The sequence below is a fragment of the Capsella rubella genome, unplaced genomic scaffold (genome assembly GCF_000375325.1).
Source record: "Capsella rubella cultivar Monte Gargano unplaced genomic scaffold, Caprub1_0 scaffold_2, whole genome shotgun sequence".
Lineage (NCBI taxonomy): Eukaryota > Viridiplantae > Streptophyta > Magnoliopsida > Brassicales > Brassicaceae > Capsella > Capsella rubella.
This window is the reverse complement of record NW_006238922.1, coordinates 319,942-340,258: the sequence shown is the minus strand read 5'-3', so window position 1 is coordinate 340,258 and position 20,317 is coordinate 319,942. Positions and strand designations below refer to the sequence as shown.

The 20,317-nt window shown below is 37.6% G+C and overlaps 6 protein-coding genes across 7 annotated transcripts; 2 read left to right on the top strand and 4 right to left on the bottom strand.

Moving 5' to 3' along the window:
• Positions 1-772: 772 nt before the first annotated feature.
• Positions 773-2,171, bottom strand: LOC17894445 (serpin-Z1). Its single transcript, XM_023788196.1, is given in 3 exon segments — positions 773-1,234; positions 1,236-1,532; positions 1,779-2,171. Coding segments are annotated over 3 exon segments (1,152 nt in total).
• A 561-nt stretch (positions 2,172-2,732) lies between these two features.
• LOC17894780 (serpin-Z2) lies at positions 2,733-5,045 on the bottom strand. The gene is made up of 4 exons (XM_006301899.2): positions 4,614-5,045; positions 3,558-4,431; positions 3,284-3,457; positions 2,733-3,197 (listed from the first exon to the last, which is right to left on the bottom strand). Exons 1-4 carry the CDS (start codon positions 5,001-5,003, stop codon positions 2,872-2,874), a joined length of 1,764 nt encoding a protein of 587 aa, XP_006301961.2. The 5' UTR covers positions 5,004-5,045; the 3' UTR covers positions 2,733-2,871.
• Positions 5,046-6,861: 1,816 nt separating this feature from the next.
• On the top strand, positions 6,862-10,079 carry LOC17895282 (nucleolar GTP-binding protein 1). The gene is made up of 14 exons (XM_006301078.2): positions 6,862-7,193; positions 7,359-7,467; positions 7,561-7,706; positions 7,808-7,931; positions 8,021-8,085; positions 8,177-8,290; positions 8,372-8,446; positions 8,623-8,733; positions 8,834-8,947; positions 9,023-9,094; positions 9,184-9,220; positions 9,317-9,429; positions 9,591-9,797; positions 9,884-10,079. The coding sequence occupies exons 2-14, from the start codon at positions 7,380-7,382 to the stop codon at positions 9,974-9,976; spliced, it is 1,359 nt and encodes a 452-aa protein (XP_006301140.1). The 5' UTR covers positions 6,862-7,193; positions 7,359-7,379; the 3' UTR covers positions 9,977-10,079.
• Positions 10,080-10,161: 82 nt separating this feature from the next.
• LOC17895583 (serpin-Z2) lies at positions 10,162-11,675 on the bottom strand. The gene is made up of 2 exons (XM_006301918.2): positions 11,170-11,675; positions 10,162-10,977 (listed from the first exon to the last, which is right to left on the bottom strand). The coding sequence occupies exons 1-2, from the start codon at positions 11,659-11,661 to the stop codon at positions 10,252-10,254; spliced, it is 1,218 nt and encodes a 405-aa protein (XP_006301980.1). The 5' UTR covers positions 11,662-11,675; the 3' UTR covers positions 10,162-10,251.
• Positions 11,676-12,492: 817 nt separating this feature from the next.
• Positions 12,493-14,805, bottom strand: LOC17894768 (serine/threonine-protein phosphatase PP1 isozyme 3). The gene is made up of 4 exons (XM_006302494.2): positions 14,338-14,805; positions 13,304-13,863; positions 12,927-13,139; positions 12,493-12,823 (listed from the first exon to the last, which is right to left on the bottom strand). Exons 1-4 carry the CDS (start codon positions 14,513-14,515, stop codon positions 12,809-12,811), a joined length of 966 nt encoding a protein of 321 aa, XP_006302556.1. The 5' UTR covers positions 14,516-14,805; the 3' UTR covers positions 12,493-12,808.
• A 1,196-nt stretch (positions 14,806-16,001) lies between these two features.
• Positions 16,002-19,942, top strand: LOC17894127. 2 transcript variants are annotated; one of them, XM_006300761.2, is made up of 7 exons: positions 16,002-16,470; positions 16,735-17,037; positions 17,315-17,440; positions 17,908-18,248; positions 18,365-18,878; positions 18,973-19,005; positions 19,094-19,942. In XM_006300761.2, the coding sequence occupies exons 1-7, from the start codon at positions 16,284-16,286 to the stop codon at positions 19,588-19,590; spliced, it is 2,001 nt and encodes a 666-aa protein (XP_006300823.1). In that variant the 5' UTR covers positions 16,002-16,283; the 3' UTR covers positions 19,591-19,942. The 2 variants fall into 2 exon arrangements, with proteins under 2 accessions (XP_006300823.1, XP_006300824.1); XM_006300762.2 differs by having other exon boundaries at positions 16,003-16,470; positions 16,729-17,037.
• Positions 19,943-20,317: the final 375 nt, after the last annotated feature.

Genomic DNA, 20,317 nt, shown 5'->3' with positions numbered 1-20,317 from the left:
ACTCATATATATTTATAGTAAATGTATGAACTTCACAATGACGCTACTCTTTGAAAGCTTCAATATTACGCAACTTTTTTTTTTTTAATGTCGTCAAAATAACGCTACACTGTTTTTTTGTTTTTTTTTTGGGCGTCGTTGTTGTGATGGATTTGACAAACACAAATAGGCCATTATTGGGCTATACGAAATTGACATTGAAAAACAAGAAGAGAAAGTTCTAGAGAGCCCAATACACATATATATTGTTGTGTCGTTGGGATATGAAGAGAAAGAGAGTAAGCTGAGAAGAAACGCGTAAGTAGTTAAGAGAGTTGTTTCTTCTTGTTGATTCTAGATCCTTGAGAGAGAATCTGGAAAAACAAAATAACATCACAAGTAAAAAATAGCTTATGTGTAACCTCTTTCATATAGCGAAGTTTGGGAGCAAGAGTTCTCCCCCAGGCCGTGGACTCCGTTACCAATTTCTGTGTATTATCTCATTTGTTTGCAATAGTAACTATAAAAAACATAAGGAAAGAGTTTGCGTGGAATGCAAGCAACGCAAAGACGTTCTTTCCAGTCAACAACAATGGTAAAGACTATTTGTATCATATCAACTCCATGCAAATTAGATAAACCATTAACTTGAATTATTATCGAAAGAATCAAACCGAACGAAATGGAAAAGATCTTCCAGAACAATTAAAGTTTTTTAATAGAACTAGCTCGAAGCCTAGAACTATATATAGTTTTTACAAAACCTGTGAACTTTGCCAAAACCATAACGCGGTTAATAATCATCTGAGTCGGAATTAGATTGGGAACAAGATTCCGAAGGTTCCAAGAGCTGACCGACGAACAAAACGGTTCCAGTTTTGTCTTCTCGAATAAGGAAAAGAAATGGATGATCAGCCACAAAATCTAGAGGCTCACAGTCACAACAAACATCATCATCATCATTAATAGCAGTTGCAGCCGCAGCTTCAGCACCTTGTTCATCAATCTCGACACAAGCTTTATGGTACATTGACAATGAACGCAGTCCCAGTCCATTTAAAACGCTTGTAACAGTAAAACCAAATTCCATCTTAAACTTTGGAATTCTGAATTCATCAAGTTCATCTCTGTAACTCGGAATGTGACTATCCAAGAATCCAGGTGTAGATGCCATTTTCTCCAAGAGATCATCCAATCCATCTTTCTTGTCCGGGAGATAGAAATACATTGAGAATCCACGATTGGTATCATCGCGCGCTACCTCTTCGGTAAGGGAGCCTGAGGACCTTGAAACCATCATAAGCTCTTACGTATTGGTCCTCATCGCTGGTCATGAATGGCACAGAGACTGATGTGCCATTGACAAGGTGAAAGTCTTCGTCTTCAGTATGGTTCTTTTCGAATTGTATTTCCCAATCTCCCTTGAAATACAATGCGTTTGCGTAAATCTCGTTGGTGTCGCTTGCCACGGATCCATGTGGAAGAAGATCCTTGATGAGATTGTTGGTGTGATGCTCAACCCATGAATTCACCTCTTCACGCACTTCTTCAGCCTTCAGAAAAAAAAAAAAAAAACACAATGTATTCATCACCAAACGTACTTGCTATATATATATCAGCAATTTCGTTTTTGTCACTATTAGATCAAAAACAGATTTGACTAATTTTGAAAATAAAGACAGACTCAAAATTCGTAATTAGGGTTTCAATTTGAGTCCTTGTGTTTGTTCTTCAATTTAAACAGCTCTTGTTCATCAAGCAAAAAAAAAAAAAGAAGAGGGACTGAAGTAAAAGAGTACCTTAGATCGGAAATCTACAGGAACGTAAAGAGCCTTGAAGAAGTTCTCGAAGAGATCCTTGTACTTGGGATCAACCTCAAGTGATTTATCAATCCAGAGGCCATTCACGGACTTGATCTTTGGGCCGCCACTCGCGCTGCTATCAGCGTAGACGAGGGAGGATAGTTCGCGAAAGACGGTTTTGAGCTCATCCATCGAAGAAGATCTGAGGAAGGAAAGGATTGCATCGGCAGCTGAATCACCTCCGGGACCAGCGGCGATCATGGTGATCGCAGAGTTTATGGACGCCGGTGAGAAGATGACGTTAGAGTCTTTGCGTGCGGAAGATAATACGTGCCCGGAAAGGATCATCGCGGCGTCGGTTTGCTTCTTTGTAGCTTCTCTTACATCCATGTTTTGAATCTTTTGATTTGTAATGAAAGAAAAAAGAGGACTCAGAGAGAGGTCAGACCTTGTCAAACAGTAAAAGAGAGGTGGATGTGGTTTAATATTGAACAGTTTATTTTCTTTAAAAGGAAACTTGAAATTCTTATTAGAAATGTAGATTTGTTTTTTAATTAGTTGAATGAAAGAATCCGGAATGGTTTGATTTTGATGAATTTCTTATTTTCTATAGAGCTATTAAAAAAGAGAGTTAATAAATAACGAGAGTAATTTTAAAGTTGAAATTTTTAATTATTTTTATTATATAAAGATTAAAAAAAAAGTTAATATTCTTCTAATTTTATTTTCAAAAGGGAAAGTAAAAACAAAAAAATTCAAAGAAATCAACTGAAACTATAGTTTCAAAGAACTTGTGAACGTTGCCAAAACCATTAACCTCAGTTGACTAATCTAACCATTCCACCAAACCATAACGGCGTTATGATATGATCCATGGGTGTGCTTTTTATATATGAATATATGATCCATGGGTGTGGTTTTTATAGAGAACGGTTTCACTAGGGTATTTTAAATTACTATTTTTAAATGAAAAATTTGGAGATATATATACGAACAAAAAATGTTCCTTTTTCTCTCAGATGGAAAAGTAATTGATGACTTTCGAATGGGCTTTTTAAAGTTAGGGGTGTAACTCCAAAAATAAACCAATTCAGAGTTGATATGTCTCTTTCACTGCCTTTTGAGTTACTCTTTTGTCTTCAGAGTCTTGCCTTTTGAGTTTGAAATCTGCAGGAGTGGTACTCTGTCGTCCAAACAGAGAACTATGTTGGAATGATGGATTAGAACCAAACTCCGGAGACGACTGACTGTTGTTAAAATTTCCATCAATGCTAAATGCTGGAGTTGAACCATATGGCTGCCATGTGTTTGTTGCAAAAGAGTTTGTGGCTGTTGAGCTTGAAAAGGGGTTTGCTGGATTTGCAGGTGTCTGACCAAACGCTGATGGCTGAGAACTTCCAGCAGGAAATTCTCCACCTGCAAACAATTAAACAACAAGAGAATCAATAGTTTGGTAAATAAAGTAGAAACATGTAATAACAAAGATTTGTTTAGCATATGACCTTTATCTCCTCGCTGGTAGTCCTCCCACCTAAGCTCCTCATGGTTTTTTTCAATGTATGGAGGCATATTGGCAGATATAGATTGTAGCCTCTCAGCAGGCTCGTTACCAGTGCCCCACTCTGCATAAGGGAAGACACTTCTACCCCCAAATGCTGGGGTCCAAGCCTGTGCACCTGCAAAGCAAAACATGTCAACATATAAATTAGTTACCATTTATTAATGGGTGGGAACTTCAACTTCTATTCTGTAATTGAATAGGATTAGCTAGAGAACCTTGCGCTCTAAAGGGAGACTGTGTATAATCAAAGATACTCCTACCAATTACTGAGGTAGGCAATCCAAAAGCAGGGGAAGAGCCAAAATATGTGGTATTTGATGGCACCAGGGCAGGAGTGTTAGATGCACTAAAATCACCTCCAGTGTCAGAGCTACCAAAGGCTGGATCGAAGACTTGACCACCGAACAAAACTGTTCCGGTTTTGTCTTCTCTAATCAAGAAAAAAAATGGATGATCTGCCACAAAATCTATCGGTGGAGGAGGCATATAAGCGCTGGATCCAGAAGCGCCAAGTAGAGCAGTAGCAGCCGCAGCTTCAGTACCTTCTTCATCGATCTCAATGAAAGCTTTTTGGTATAGTGACGCATTAAGTTTAAAGTCACTGAAAACTCTGGAAGCTTCAAACCCGAATTCAATCTTAAACTTTGGTATTCTGAATCTACCAACTCTAACTCTCCAACTTGGAATGTGACAGTCCAAGAATCCATCAGTAGATGCCATTTTCTCCACAAGGTTATCCAGTCCATCTTTCTCGTCCGGGAGATAGATACACATTGAGAATTGGATATCATTATGGCCTTGTCGGTATGGCAGTCTAAGGACCTTGAAACCGTCGTAAGCCTTTACATATTGTCTTTCATAGCTTTGCATGAAAGGCACAAGTACTTGTTTGCCATCAACAAGGTGAAAAGGTTTGTGTCTTGTCATTGATTTGTCGAATTTGTCTTTCCAAGCTCCCTTGAAGTACAAGGCGTTTCCATAAATCCAGATGGTTTCGTTTGAAACGGATCCAGGAGGAAGAAGATCTTTGATGAGGCCATTGGTGTGACGTAAAGCCCAAGAATTCACCTCCTTACGTACTTCTTCAAACTTCAAAACAACAACAACCATAGTTACAAAACCACAACCAAACCAAACCAAACCAAAGATCGAAAACATTGAGTAAGATATGTAGTTTCTAAGCTCTTGACCTAATCTAATCAAAGCAAATTCAAAACCTAAAATATATAATTTTTGCAGAAAACTTATAGAGAAAGAAATCAGAAACTAACCTTGGATCGGAAATCAACTTGAGCAAAGTCAGCTTTGAAGAAATTCTCAAAGAGATCCTTCGACTTGGGACTACACGGAAGTGATTGCTCTATCCACACTCCATTAACCGACGCGATTTTTGGCCCACCTTCTTTGCTTCCGTCGACAAGTACTGAAGCGATTTTACTAAATATGGCGTTGAGTTCGTCGGTGGAAGAAGACCTAAGAAAGGAGAGGATGCATGATCTTAGTGTTTCATTGTCGGAGGTAGCAGCAGCCATGGTGAGTACGGCGTTGATAGATGCCGGAGAGAAGACGAAGTTAGAGCTTTTGGCTTCGGCAGAGATTACTTTCCCCGCAAGGAACAGAGCGAAGTCGTTTTGCTTATTCATCGCTTCTTGCAAATCCATCTTTTGCTTTTCCTTCGTCTATGAGAGAGAGGGCTCTGCGATTTCTTGTGTGCTGAGTTTTTGGTTCTTCTTATTAATTTTTGATCTGAGTCTGAGCATACATGTGTATATATAAAAAAAATATAAGATGCCTAGTGCTCTCGATGCATCGTCGGTTAAGGGAACAAAAAAGTAAAAAACTTATTGAGATTTAGGTTTGGAAAATTAACTTATCCTATATATACTTTGAAAACTATGACAAAGCATAATTAATTAGGATCATCAGGTTTTAATTATATCATATATATATATATATATATATATATTAGTTCTAATATATGATTTTAGTTCTAAAGTATGATAAATCATAATAAATATTCATAATAAGTATGTGTCAAATTTTTAGTAATAATATTATATTATATCCAATTCATAGACTTATAATATTAGTTTTTAATATATAGTATCTCTTCACTTTTTGTTACATATTCATTTTTTTTTGCAAGTTGTTACTTCTAGTATTTTTAAAATAAACAAAAATAATTGTTACTTAGACTAGTTATATCCAAAGTCTATCTCATATATTGATAGTACTTTAACCAAAAAAAAGTATTATGATTTCTGTTAAAGTATTTTATTTCAAGGTAATTGGTAGATGAATTAAGATAAGGGTTATCACATTAAACTAGCTAAATAGGTATAGTTTTTCATTATAATACCTTTAGTTTTTCTCATATATTAATTTCTATGTGTGTTATTATTCTAAACTTAATATTTGAAAAAATTGTGCATTGTGCTTTATAACCATATACATTAGCAAAATTGTTATTAACTTTCACGGATATTTTATGTTAAATAAAGTGTGCTTGATATTTATATCAATATGTAATTTTGTTAATGTATTTCAACGTTTCTGCATCTCAAATTGAGTTGTTCATCTTCTTTTACTTATGTGATGTTTCTTCGGTCTAAGTAATTGTTTATAACAGTCAGTCATCTCACATTTTCTGATAATTTTTTTTCTTAAAGTTTCTTTATTCCTTGTAACAAGATGTAACAGCTATAGCAGAGTCGACTAGAGCTATTGTTTATTATCAAAAGTCTACTGATGAGGCGAACAAATCAGAAGAATAGCATATTCATAATTGGATGTTTGTTAATTTTTGAGTGTATATATATGCGCTATTATGTTCGCAACATCCATGACTGTGGGGGGTCGTCATTTAACCACAACGAACATCACTAGTTTAGGTTCCGTATAAACCACATGTAGAGAAGTAGAACACAAGTCTGATTCTTTAGCTAGGTGGTTCTCAGTATGATGAATTTAGGAACATAATTGTTCTGTTGCTGCGTTGCCTTGAGAAAAGATTAGTGCTTACTTGTTCCCATTAGTCTACCTTTGTTTACATAGATTCAGCTACTAGTTACGTGTATACCTTTGTTATGACATGTTATATAGAGATATATATTTTGTACAATTTCTCAATATAACATAAAATTTTATATTTTTGAAAACAACAGATTTTCTCAAATACAATAAAATGCACAAAATAATGATAGAACAAAATACAGAAAAAATTACAAATAGAAAAACAATTACAGCAAATAAATTACATCTGATTTTTTTTTTTAGCCAAACTCGGGTACCTAAAAGTTTACCCACAAAGACAAAAACTCATCGGTTTACCCAAAAAAACTCAAACCCATTCGCTTTTTTTTTGAATCTGGTTTTTACGGGTTCGGACCGGGCTGGATTGTTTTTAAAATTAAGGCCCATTAATTTAACATATTACTTAGAGCCCAATATTACTTAGTTTTCACTCAGTTACTATTTCCGACCGGTTGATCGAACCATTATTCGATGTCTGGTCCGGTAGACAAACACAAATCTGAAACACGCTGATTTGTTTGGAAACTGCGGTGTCGAATTACCGCCGGAATCTTCGCCGCAGTGGGTATCCTCTCGACCCTATTGAAGCTTTTCCACTTAAGGAGAGAACGGTGGGAACAAACTCGAGAAGAAGAATCTCGTGTTACTCACTACAACTGAAAAAATTGGGATAATCTTGATTTCGTGAACCCATGAAGACTGAATCACATCAATAAAGAAGATATTCTGCGCCGGAAGATTCAGGTTTTTAAAAACAGATTCCGACTGTCTGAGTCAGTGGCGATTGAGTTCTTCATCGACTTGACCCTAAGTTTAAAGTTAGGGGCTTTTCTTATTTACCAGCTACCTATTCAATCGCAAATGATGACGATGTTTGTAAAAGCCCATTATAAAATGAGGAGTCAAGCCATGGGTTTTTGGATTAGATCGTTTTTGTTCCCATCTTAACTCAAAAAAACTTCTTTTTTTTTTTGTTGGTTCAGAGTTTGAGACTCAGAAACACGATGAAATTGGCGTCGAGCTTGGTTCCTCATCAATGGCGTCTCTTAAAATCACCACAGCTTTGTCTACAAGCTTTCATTTTCTCCACAGGTACTTAATCTCTTGCTCCAATACTTTATTTTGTCATCCATGGTTTCGTTTTTCTCCTCTTCTGACCCCTCTCTCTCTGTCACTCTTCTTTAGCCAACACCTCAAAGTCTCACACGTTCTGGTCTCCAACCTTGCGTCAATGCCGGAATCTTCAGACGACTGTCTCTCCAATCGTCAGTTCAAGCTATTTGCCCACTTCCTACATTACTCAGAAGCAGATTGAAATCCCTACCTCCCCTGTATATTCATTCATTCCCCTTTAGCACCCACAAGTTTCGAGCTTTTGGTTTCAATTTGTGGGGAAAGTTTTGAAAAAACGAATTTGGATTTGGTTTTGCAGGAAAAACAACCGCCACCGGTGCAGGAAGGTTTGGGTGCTTTTCAAAAGCTGCCCATGGTGATGCCGTCTATTGATTTATATTGTTCTGCACTTAGGAAATCGAAAAGAGTTCAACCAACAAAAGGTTATTTGATTCTTTAATCTTCTTGTTTTTGTTCGCACATTCACTTCTTGGAACTCTTTGTCAGAGTCTTTGTCCATTTTTGGTCTCAGGCATTGCTAATATTGCAAAGCGGGAAAGAAATAGAGGTGCTAAACAGCTTGATGCACTCATGAAAGTTAGTTTATTTCATCCTTCGCTGTGTTTTCGATTGAAATTCTGATATGTTACTTGTCTTACCAAATCAAAAATTGCTTTTGTCTTTTAAGGAATTGGCTCTACCTTTAAAAGGATACATGGAAAGTTTTCCGAGGAAGAGACTCTTACATCCATATGAAAGGTCTCTTATTGAGTTGACACTTGGTGAAGGAAAGTACGAGGAGGTATCTATTATGTGCGCCCTCTTAGTCATTTAGCTCCCCTGCAACTGATTTTCAGCATTTGCTTATAAATTATATATTTAGGTGTTAGGAAAAGTTGATGTTCTGAGGAAGAAGGTTCTGTCTGTTGGGAAGGAACATGCTTCTCTCTGTGCTAAGGTCAGACTCCTCAATTCTTTCAAGATATATTGTATATTTCATTTTAGTTAATCTCATATTCTGTAGATTGTGATTGGTACTTCATCAGTATGGGCCTTTTAAGCTTCTTCACTACCCCATTGTTCCATCATATATCAGTGTAGGAAAATTTAAACGTCCTTCAATTTATTTTACAGGCTTTGTCAAAGAAAGAAGCAGAGGAACGCTTGAACGAAGGTGTGGAGAAGCTTGAATTGGTTTTCCAACAACAAGGGAAAGCTGTTGATGATTTGCTAAGTATAGCGAAGGTTTCTTGCTAGAATCTTTTATTTGTCTCTTCCAGTGGTTTGACCAGTTTGCCTTTATTATCACAACTCTGTGTATGAAAAGAGTTACGCCATTTTGCAGGTTTTGAGGGCTATGCCAGTTGTTGACTTAAAAATGCCAACTCTTTGCCTTGTCGGAGCACCAAACGTTGGGAAATCATCCTTGGTCCGCATTCTTTCAACAGGGAAGCCTGAGGTTTGCCTTTTGTCCCAATCTTCATATATGTGATAAAACTTGCATTGTCTATGCTTATAATGTTCTGGTTGTCAGATATGCAATTATCCTTTCACTACCAGAGGAATTCTGATGGGTCATATCGATCTGAACTACCAACGATTTCAGGTTACACTACTTGCTTTGTTTTGTGAATTTTGTTCTACTCTCACATTCCTCATGGTTTAAATTACTAATCATCGTGAAACGCCTTACAGGTGACAGACACCCCTGGGCTTCTTAGGAGATGTGATGGTAAAGTCTACTTGTTACAAACTTTCTCGTGGATGCATGATATAATAGTATGATATCTGATGAAGTCTTGATTGTTGTTTGTTTTGGTCATTATAGAGGATAGGAATAATCTAGAGAAGTTAACTCTTGCTGTACTCACTCATCTTCCAACTGCGGTTTTATATGTTCATGATCTAACTGGAGAATGTGGGACTTCTCCTTCTGATCAGGTATAGTACTATAAATCGAATTCTTATGTTCATTGTATCAGATGGGCCAACGAAACACAAGAATGCATAAATGTGAATATCTGAAGAAGACAGAACTATGTCAAATAGACAGGTTTGATATTTCCTGATTCAATTGTCTGTTTGTTCTGAGGGCTTTGCAGTTTCAAATTTATAAAGAGATAAAAGAAAGGTTTAAGGATTACCTGTGGATTGATGCTGTATCCAAATGCGATTTGCTGGGAGGCTCACCGGTGATCTATGCCAAAGAAGATAGAAGCAGCGATGATGCGGAAATAATTAAGTACCGGGAAACAGGACCTGATGAATCAATTCATGTCTCGGTGAAAACAGAACAGGGTCTCAATGAGGTATGGTAACTTACCAGAAATATCTGTTTGTCGAAAAGAAAGCAAGAGTGTGTTTTGAGTGGTCTGTTTCTCTGTATGACTTGCAGCTAAAGAGCAGAGTGAAGGAAGTACTGAGTATTGAGATGGAGAAGATCAAAATTGGAGAAAATGATGATCAAAGTGTTGTTGTTAGTTTTTAGATAGAGTTTTTGCCCATTTTAGCTTTTTTACTATTGATGTCTTTGTTTTTATAGTCCTTTAAGAATAGGACTAAAACGTTAATGCATTCGGACAATTTCCACACGGATTGATTGTATTCGGACGTGGCTGCAGCACAAGCACTCATGCCTCAAAAAGAATCTAAAACTATAGGTAGAACATTTAGGACTAGGATATATAACTAATACAAATAAGAATCAAAATCTTAATAAAATATCTAAGAGTACCATAAGAAGATTTGGAAGCTTGGTCCTAGCTAAGCAGAGGAAGATTTGGAAGGATCAAACATTTGACCAGCGAACAAAACAATTCCGGTTTTGTCTTCTCTAATCAAGAAAAGAAATGGATGATCTGCCACAAAATCTATCCTCTTCGGCACTTCACGGCTACCTCGTCTACCTCCTTTAGTAGCAGAGGCAGCTTCAGTACCTTCTTCATCTATCTCAATCAAAGCTTTTTGGTATAATGACACATTAAGCTCAAAGTCATCAAAAACACTTGAAGCTTGAAACCCGAACTCAATCTTAAACTTTGGGATTCTGAATTCGCCAGTTGTAGCTCTTTGTCTCGGAATGTGACTATCCAAGAATCCAGGAGTAGATGTCATCCTCTTCAAAAGATTATCCAATTCCCCTTTCTTGTCCGGAAGATAGATATACATTGAGAAATTGCGTTCGGTATCATCATCACCTTGTTGGTAAGGAAGGCAGAGGACCTTGAAATCATCATAAGCCTTAATGTATTGGTCCCTATAGTTGCTCATGAATGGCACAGACACTGAGGTTCCACTGAGAAGGTGGAAAGGTTTGTGTTCCGTCATTGACTTAGGGAATTTGTTTTTCCAGGCTCCTTTGAAGTACAATGCGTTGCCATAAACCTGAGTGGTTTCATCTGAAACGGATCCAGGAGGAAGAAGATTTTTGATGAGACCATTGGTGTGACGTGATGCCCACGAATTCACCTCCTCACGCACTTCTTCATACTTCAAAAAAAACAACAACCATAGTTACAAAACCACATGCAACCAAAACAACATTGATTAAGATATGTAGTTTATCTCTAATTAACACTCTGTCATACAGCTTTACACAAACTCTTGACCTAATCTAATCAAAGCCAAAATTCGAAAATATATATATTTCTGAAGCAAACTTAGTAGAAATAAGAAAGTAACCTTGGATCGGAAATCAACTTGAGAAAAATCAGCCTTGAAGAAATTCTCAAAGACATCTTTCAACTTAGGACTACACGAGAGTGATTGGTCCATCCAAACTCCATTAACCGCTGCGATTTTGGGGCCACCTCTATTGCTTCCGTCGACAAGAACGACTGAAGCCACTTCGCGGAAGACGGCGTTGAGCTCGTCAGTTGAAGAAGACCTAAGAAAGGAGAGGATGAAGGATCTTAGTTCCTCGCTGTCGGAGGTAGCAGCGGTCATGGTGAGAACAGAGTTGATAGATGCCGGAGAGAAGACCAAGTTGGAGTTTTTGGCTACGGTAGAGATTACTTTCCCCGCAAGGAACAGGGCAACGTCGTTCTGCTTATTCATCGCTTCTTGCAAATCCATCTTGATGACCTTTCGCTTCTTCTTTGAGAGAGAAGAAGGATCTGCTGCACTTGCGATTTCTCTTTTGTTAAGCTGTTGTTTCTTACTTTCTGAATCCATCTCTTTTGAGTTTTCTTCCCCTAATGACCTACCTACACATGTATATATATGTAATATATAAGAAAGTCGGCATAATATACTCAAACAGATCGATCGGGATTCAGTTAAATTTATCAATATCTAATTAAAAGTATTATTTACATTTATGTTTATTCTAATATAAATATTAATACATACATATATACTTTAATGATACATAGAAAAAGGAAACAAATTACTAAAAAAAATAAGCCAAGTTTATTAATCAAAGATTTCGATATATTATAAATGATTTAAAAAAGGAAAAAGTTCAATGAGACGTGATCTAATTTGTATGGTTAGTTTAATTGAGTATCCTTGTTTCCATTGTTGGTTTAAGTTGACGATCCGGTGGACTCAACAGCGTATCGTTCCGAAAATCAGCAGAGATAGGGGAAAGATCAAAGGCTTCTGACATTGAAATTATAGCTAAGGAAACAATGGCTAGATAATACTGGTTAAATTAAACCCCAAATTAAAGATTATGACTCTCAAGTTTAGGTCGTCTTAATACCAATGGAACAAGATCGACTGCACAATCTGTCTAGAAGAACACTTATCATTAGGTGGCCAATAGAAGATTATGAAATTGCGGATGTGAGTTTTATTGAGTAGTGGGTTACGTTTAGTTAATAAAAGTCTGAACCGAACCAAATAGTCCCTCATCCTTGAAACAAAAGTCATATGTGGAATCATCAATCATCCTTGATGTGCATATAGGAAGAGAAGATATAAGATATAAGATATAAGATATAGAGAACTAGGAAGATGAAGATATAAGGTTTTCGCGAATCATTGACTTGACATATTATAAGTTTCCGAACGAAGCACCGCGCCGTTTTTTTCCAAGTGACGTGGAACAGTAAGATTTTCATTTAAATGTTTTAACAAAAAACAACATAAAACTGTATCTCACAGAGAATACTGTATATCTCAGGATTCACAGAGCTCAAAGACACAAAAGTGATCCAGAGTAGTCAAGGGAAAAGACAGAAGTAACCCCTTGCCAAAGTAAATCCATCGGAGCAGAGGAAGAAGAAGACAGTTTTTATAACACTTCAGCTCAAGCAAGTGTCTTGAACCACGAAACATGGAACACACAAAACAGAGTTTATGGGGTTTTTTTTCTTCAGCCTTTTCCACCCTAAAGAGAAAACATTAAAATAATGCGATGCGTAAGAGTAAGAAGAAAGGCACTAATAAAACTGAGTACATCTTGTATCATTCGATGCTTTAACGAATCTCACCTTGCGAGGCGGGGTTCCTCTCCTTCCTGCATTTTTGCCAAATCCGAAACTTCCTTTCTTCTCAGATGCTTTCAGGATCTGAAATGAGCACGTCAAGGAATCATCCACACTCATCATTGCTCCTGCGTTATCAAACTCTCCACAGTAGTTTGGGGCCGAGAATATCGTTACTAGCTGTCTATTTGCAAAGAATTCATACCCGTCTTCCACAACCTAATGCCAAAAACAATCAACTTCAATGGTTTCAAAGTAAGACATCATAAGTACTCTGCATTACTTAGAAAGCCACCAGCTTGAGTAGCCCTATGATGAGAAGTTAACAATAGAGACGTGCACAGGTAGATGTCTAGAAGGGTTTTTCTCAAGCAAAACATTACCTGATGAGCTCTGCAAATTAAGTCAAGGTCATGTGTTTGGAGAAACTCCTCGACTTTATCAACCCCAAAAGTGTAAGAGACACCCCTGTCATTCTCTCCCCATCCTTCAATGTCCTTATCAGGATCAGCCCACAACAAATCACATAGTAGTCCATGGTCAGGAATGTCAATAGGACGGGCAATGTTCCTGATCTCATCCAAGTGCTTCAACTCAGGCGATAGCCCGCCGTGCATACAGAGGATCTTTTCATCGATAAGAGCAGCAACAGGGAGACAATTAAAGCAGTCAGTAAATATCTTCCACACTCGAACACTATATCTCTTCTTGCACTCGTCATAGAATCCGTATATACGGTTAATAGAAGCACACTCATGGTTCCCCCGTAGAAGGAAGAAATTCTCTTTGTATTTGATCTTGTATGCAAGAAGAAGGCATATGGTCTCTACACTCTGCTTTCCACGATCTACATAATCCCCAAGGAACAAATAGTTTGCAGCCGGTGGGTAGCCACCGTACTCAAACAATCTCAAAAGATCTGAGAACTGACCATGAGTATCTCCTGTTAAAACATGAAAACGAAACCATTATAGAAGTAGTACGTCACCAGAAACTCAATCACCACACAAGCATAGGTTACTCTCTTGTGTGGAAATACATTTGCAACTTGCTGATACCATTCTATATCAAAATGATAGAATATATGCACAGAACAATTATAATAGCAGCTCTGAATCTTTTGACATGGAGAGAAAATAGCACATTAACCTAAGAAAGACCAATGATCATTTCTAATTTCATTTAGTATCTCAGTGATGATCTAAACAGCAGAATCTCACGAGCTCTGCAATCAAAGAAACACAACTTTGACCAATATCGTAATATGCATTTCTCTAAATTTCAACAGCTCTGGTAAGCTGATCAATCTCCAGTTCCATCTATAATCAAACATAATCTACACAATTCCTCGTACAAGAGGAGAGAAGAACAAAATCGTAACGATTGTGCATAAAAAATAAAATTTCGAGATAAATACCACAAATCTTGATAGGAGCCTCGAGTTCAAGAAGATTAGGTTGACTAAGAAAGATCTGCTTAGCCGTAGAACAAAGATGTTTAATCTCAGCCTCCGTCAACTGAACCTGCTTCGTGGTCTTCCCGTTCTTCGCTCCCAGTAACCTCTTTATAACATCATCAACCACACCATCTTCCATCAAAATTAATCAAAAACTTACAAAAACCCTTCGAATTCGAAACACCGGAGGGATGAGATAAGAGTTGTTTCCGTCTCCGACCTCCAGTTTCGAAACTCCGTTTCCGATCAAGATGATTCAGAATCACGTCCGTATCGTACAGAATCAATAGAGAGAAAGAGAAGAGAAGAGAGGGTTTGTGGTTTGTGAAGAAGGTAAGAAGAAGACGGAGGAAGAGCCCTAGACAGAGAGAATCGGCTAGAGACGGGGAAGGAGCAAAATGAGAAAGCACACGTGCGGCTCGTGTGTACCGGAAGGGACGGCTCTGTCTTTTGACCAAACTTTTTATATATATATATATTTTTTTCTACTATTAGAAAATAAATAATGCCATTTTAATCATTTTGTTTGTAGATTAGCCTATTGTATGTTTAAATTGTTTTCGTCAAATGCGGCTGAGTATTAATTTTAAAAATTAATATTTCTCTGTTTTTGCAAACAAAATGAAAGAACTCCATTTTTATTCTATACTAAAATAGTTGTTATTAAAAAAAATTAAAGATATACATTATTTGATTTTAAAAGTTAGGTTGACCAAAAGAATATTAATACTATTTTTAATTTAAAACTGATTGAGTTTTAAGTGGATTAAAAACTCTCCCAACTTCATTTTGGTATAATCTTTGCGTAGACTAGTGTAACAATACGTCTCTTCAACGTGTGTATGTTATTATTATTGCTCTCTTTTTCCCAATTACGATAAAAAAATTTAGAAATATTTTTTTTATCAAAAAACGTAATGAAAGACTCTGCCAACGCTTATCCACAATGACACAATCCACAAACGCATATGTACAAAACGACGTCGGGCTCAAACTCATAAGCACTATTGGGCCTTTATAATTGGTTCTCTTCGGCTAGGCCCAACTGCTATTCCAAAAATACACATAGCGGGTTTGCACAAATCTGAATTATTATAATTAATTTTTTTCTTTATTTTCTTACAAAAGATGCTGGTAATACTTTTTTTGAAAAAAGAAAAAACTGTCTCATTCAGTTTTCTTAATTTAAAATTATTCAAATTTTGAAGCGAATTAGTTAATTAAAACAAAAAGAAAGACAAAAGAAAACAATTATTTAACGGAACCCACACAATCTAACGGCGTCCCTTTCTTATATTCAGATAAGGGGCAATTTCGTCAAAACTGAATTTTACTCCCGACACCCCCCAGCTCCTAGCAAACACCTGAGAATCTTTCAGTGGCATTTTTGGAAACTTACATAAAACAACATGAACCAAGTGAAAATTTTCACTTGCGTACGTGTCACTCCACTAACCAGCTAGATCACAAGAACACCCGTCATCGGTCCGCATCCAACGGCTATAAACCACTCCGCCTCGCAATAATGTGATTGCCACGTCAGACTTACCGGTACGGACGAGCTCACCGGAACAATCTCACCGTCGACGGCTTATCTAAACAAGGCCAAAGTTAATTTCCCGAAAACTATAAATACTCATCTTTTTTCTCCCCTCTTTCATTTTCTTGCCCTAGATTAAATCATCCCTCGATTTACGCAGCCGCTCCATTTCGTTTTCTCTCTTCTTCTTTCTTCTTCCTTCATCGAGAGAAAAAAACCCAAATCAATCGCACTCTTTTAGCTCACTCTAAACCTAGAAATTTCTGCGATTTTAGCTGCTTTAAAGCTCGATCGAACTATCTGGGTCTGTCATGATGAGTTCGTCTCGCAGCTTACACGGTTGCGATGTTTTCGATTTGGGTTTGTGATGGATGGTTTGAAGATTTCTTGTCCCGTGGATGTTTCTGTGCCGGCTAAGCTTATGGGATCTGAAGGGTGTGGTGGTGGAGTTAGGGTTTCGTCGAATAAAGCAGATAACAACTCTGACAAGGCTCGTGTCTCTCTTGGTGTTAGTTCTTCGATTGAGCGTTGTGGTGCTTCAATCAACAAGAAAGGTGAGCTAATTGCTACTTCTTGATTGATCTCTCTTTTGACTTTCAAATTTCATTTGGGGATTTTAAGCTTTAATCGATTTGGGGGTTCCTTGGATTAGAAAGTGGGGATTTGAAATTACTTCTCCTTACACTGAGTCAGCTTATAGTCGTAGATCCAAATGTGTGTGTGTTATAAGACATATATCAGAGTTTGATAAATTTGCAAAGTTTTTGAAGATTGGTTGGATACTTTTCGATTTACTCGTCTACTTGATCCAGTTGCAGGAAGTAGCAGTGGGGCGTCAGATTCATCGTTATGGCGCAAGTTAATGCATTCACACGACTTTGTACATGATAGGCTTACCAAACTTCGGGTTGAAAATTCATCCGAGTCTCAAAACGGTTATTCACCAATTGCCAGTCCAGAAAGTGCCGAGTCTCCTAGGAAAAGAGGAAAACTTTCAAGAAGTAGTAGTAATGGGCCTTCGAGAAGGACTACTAAATTGATACTTTTAGATGACACGGTGAGCACACCAAGAGATAACGACACCAAGGAGATATGTGGACAAGGATCTACTACTTACTTAGGTAACTCTCAGCCAACCACAGTTTTACTCCTTTTTTCCTTTAAAGAGGTTAAATTGAGTATATGAAACTGCTGATTGTCATGACCATCTGGTGCGAACTCTCTTGTGATTTCCTTATCTGCAGTGTAAGCAGTCATCTAGTCAATAGCAAGATGTTTTTGAAGAGTATGTAATATGTTGGTGATAGTTGATTGGTTCACCCTCTGAAAAATGTGTCGTTTTGTATCAATTTGGCTTGGCTTAGGTCACTTATCACCTTCTGTTTGATTGCTAAACAGATAAACCGTTAGTGGTGAGACAGCGGACCAGTTGTAACGGTAAACGAGGTGATAGGAGGTTTTCAAAAGTTCCCACAAGAACTTTTTCAACAATCAATACAGCGACTGGCGAGAATGCATTTTTTGGTATGTGGCTGCTTCTGAATTAGTCTCTTCATGTGGTATCCAATAGAGTATTGCTAATTCAACAGTTGACTCCTCAACCTGGTCCTTCTACTTTGGCTAGTTATTATATTTTTTTTTTGTATACTTTCAGTTCTATAGATTTGCGTAAACCTGAATTTTGAAGTGATTTACAAGTGAACCTGGTCTGAGGTAGCTTTAGAGGTTCCCTCGGTCACTTGGTCGTGATTTTGAGTTTATTTATCTTAATCCTCTCTGACATCAAATTGAAAAGGTTTCATTGGCTGACATATTCCTTGCATCCCTAAGGTACCAAAGGGACAGTGTGAGAGTCATAGCACCTGTGCATTTCAGTACTAATTCATTAAAACGCGACCTTGTTGATATAGCAAGGTCTTGTCAATATATCCTCCTCACATGAAATGCTCTGAAAGTGTTTTTGTCTACCTCTTAACTTTCCTTACCTGCAGGTGCCTATGGCCTGAAGCCTGCAATAAATGATGTTACCAAACTCATTGAAGATTTGTCATTGAAAAATCTTCTTGAAGGCTCTTATGAGTGTCCTTCTTTGGGCAAAGACAAGATGAAGAAATTGGAGAATACTAATGAAACTCTGCTCAGTGTGGTCAGAAATGTTTGGTCCATTATACCAACTAAGAGGCCTGTTCAATCACAAAGCTCTACTGAATTAGACACTTGTCGCAGCAGAACCCTGAGTTCACCACCTAGCTCTGTCTCTGTTACACTACCAAATGGTGAAAACACCGATAAAGTAATCTCCCTGGATGGAGATCTATCCTCATCTTCCAAGGTAGATTTCTTAATTCAACATTTTGAAGTTTCATATTTATTATGATTTGACTTGTAACATGACTTTAATGGTTCTGTTGCTTTAACTTAAAAGTGAGCTACTCTTTGTTTGCTCAGGATCTTTGTATCAACTCTGAAATTCCTTCCACTCCGCTTAATTTTCCATTATGCCACGCTAGTGATGTATTAAAAAGATTAGGCCTTCCGCCGCCGAAAGATTTAGACTCCCTGCTCCAAGATGCATCAAAACCTTCTCAGAACTCTAAGAACAACTCAGGCCAGCAGCGTTCTGCTAAACAACTACCACCTCGTAGTGGATTGCCACATTTCCCTTGGTCACAGGCTTTTAATGGGAGCTCTAGAACCAACTCAGAAGCAGCAAAGCTTGTAACCGGCAAGACACTTTGTCAAGGACGATGGCTAAGAATACCTGACACTATGGGTTCTCCGGTAACTGATAATTTCGCAAATCTGGAATCACTCACTTTCAACCAAAAGTTAGTCCCTCCACTACAGAAGCAAACTATTGTTGGAACTAAGACCTGCCAAACAATGTTCGCTAACACCACTTCGTGCCACTGCCCAGAAGCATCTGTTTCTACCCTTCAAAAAAATTCTATTGTTCCCAAAGGTAGAATCTGTTATCCTTTTTTTCTGTATGACGGCCCTCTTTTTATACTCTTAACTAAACTATACAATATCCATTTATCTCTCATCAAATGCAGAACCAGAGGGATCCCGAGATGTTCAAGATGATGGTGTGTTTTCACAAATGCTATTACTTAATTTCTCTTTACCTCAAATTTTATCAAAAATCCACTTCTGATGATGATATCTTGTGTACAGCTCTTTCGTGTCCACAGCTATTAGCAGCGGCTCAAACGCTCTGTGACATTGCAGTCCAATCCACAAACCACAACAACCCAAATGGAATCCTCAGATGGCCAAAGAAGCTTTCTCAGAAATCTATGAAAGCCCGCAAATCCAAACAAATCGAAAAGCCTCCCGAAAAGCATGCGGCAACTATTTCCTCCTTAGATCATAACTCAGTCAACTACAACAATAACAACAACCATGTGAGAAAAGATTCAGCAGCAGAGCATCACCATCATCATCTCTATCATCATCTTAAGCCTTCAAAGAGACTGAAACTATCAACAATGGAGAACAAGAAAGGAACATTCACAAGCTCCTCATCATCATTCCCAATAGAATCAGAAAGAAAACATTCATCTTCAAGCAAGTTCAAGAATCACTCCCGTATGATGCCGCCCCCTCCACCACCAACGAGAACCCTCCAAAAGTCATCCATGTATCCTCAGAGAGCTCGGAAATTTTCATGAACCGGCTGAAAATAAGAGTGGTGGATCCATATAATCCAATCTTGTTTACTCGAAAAACCGGTCTGGTTTTACATGGGGACATACGGCGTCATAGAAGTCGTTTGTAAATATGAATGGTATCACGGTATAAGGTAAGTTCTTCTCTATGTGCACAGTTTAGGTGCAGAGTACTATATATATATAGTTTATATATGTATCAGTATTGCCTTCAATGTTGTAACATTTTTCTTTCAGTTGTAGTCTATTGTAGCCACACAGTTCTTTTAAGGTCTGTTGTGTTTAAAGCTTTTTATGATGAGGCTAATGATGAAAATTAAAAATCCCAACTTCAAAGAATTTGTATGTTAATGTACACCATACGGCCAATATAACCGCTTGGCTCTTGCGTCTTGAGTCTTGACTCTCAACTTCAATGTCTTTGTAACGCCCTAGCTCTGTTATAAATTCTTCTCAAGTCCTAACAAACACTTGCAAAAGCATCATTGTTGCGTGGTTGTCCTCTACATGAAGTCTTGCGATTGTCTTTCTCTCATATTGTAGTAGAAGACGTGGAATGGCACGGCTGGGCAATGTTTGTACTTCGACCTTCTTGCTTATCATCATCTTCTAGAACCCACAGTTCAATACTTCCACTTCTTCTAGTGATAAAGCTAGACTTTCTAGACATAAGTGTAGCCACTTTACCCATTGTAGTTTAGAATTCCATCACACTCTTAAATTCAAGTTC

Bases quoted from the DNA above. Each gene is read 5' to 3' on its own strand.
- LOC17895583 (XM_006301918.2), bottom strand. From the start codon at position 11,661: ATGGATTCAGAAAGTAAGAAACAACAGCTTAACAAAAGAGAAATCGCA. The intron at 10,978-11,169 runs GTTACTTTCTTA...TTTTTTTTGAAG, and splicing joins AAGTTGATTTCCGATCCAAG to TATGAAGAAGTGCGTGAGGA.
- LOC17894768 (XM_006302494.2), bottom strand. From the start codon at position 14,515: ATGGAAGATGGTGTGGTTGATGATGTTATAAAGAGGTTACTGGGAGCG. The intron at 13,864-14,337 runs GTATTTATCTCG...ATGTTTTAACAG, and splicing joins GGCTCCTATCAAGATTTGTG to GAGATACTCATGGTCAGTTC. The intron at 13,140-13,303 runs GTAATGTTTTGC...TTTTGGCATTAG, and splicing joins TAATTTGCAGAGCTCATCAG to GTTGTGGAAGACGGGTATGA.
- LOC17894780 (XM_006301899.2), bottom strand. From the start codon at position 5,003: ATGGATTTGCAAGAAGCGATGAATAAGCAAAACGACTTCGCTCTGTTC. The intron at 3,458-3,557 runs GTTCTCTAGCTA...TTTGCTTTGCAG, and splicing joins GTCTCCCTTTAGAGCGCAAG to GTGCACAGGCTTGGACCCCA. The intron at 3,198-3,283 runs GTCATATGCTAA...AATTGTTTGCAG, and splicing joins CTACCAGCGAGGAGATAAAG to GTGGAGAATTTCCTGCTGGA.
- LOC17894127 (XM_006300762.2), top strand. From the start codon at position 16,284: ATGGATGGTTTGAAGATTTCTTGTCCCGTGGATGTTTCTGTGCCGGCT. The intron at 17,038-17,314 runs GTAACTCTCAGC...ATTGCTAAACAG, and splicing joins AGGATCTACTACTTACTTAG to ATAAACCGTTAGTGGTGAGA. The intron at 19,006-19,093 runs GTGTGTTTTCAC...TCTTGTGTACAG, and splicing joins CCGAGATGTTCAAGATGATG to CTCTTTCGTGTCCACAGCTA.
- LOC17895282 (XM_006301078.2), top strand. From the start codon at position 7,380: ATGAAATTGGCGTCGAGCTTGGTTCCTCATCAATGGCGTCTCTTAAAA. The intron at 9,221-9,316 runs GTAAAGTCTACT...TGGTCATTATAG, and splicing joins GCTTCTTAGGAGATGTGATG to AGGATAGGAATAATCTAGAG. The intron at 9,798-9,883 runs GTATGGTAACTT...TATGACTTGCAG, and splicing joins CAGAACAGGGTCTCAATGAG to CTAAAGAGCAGAGTGAAGGA.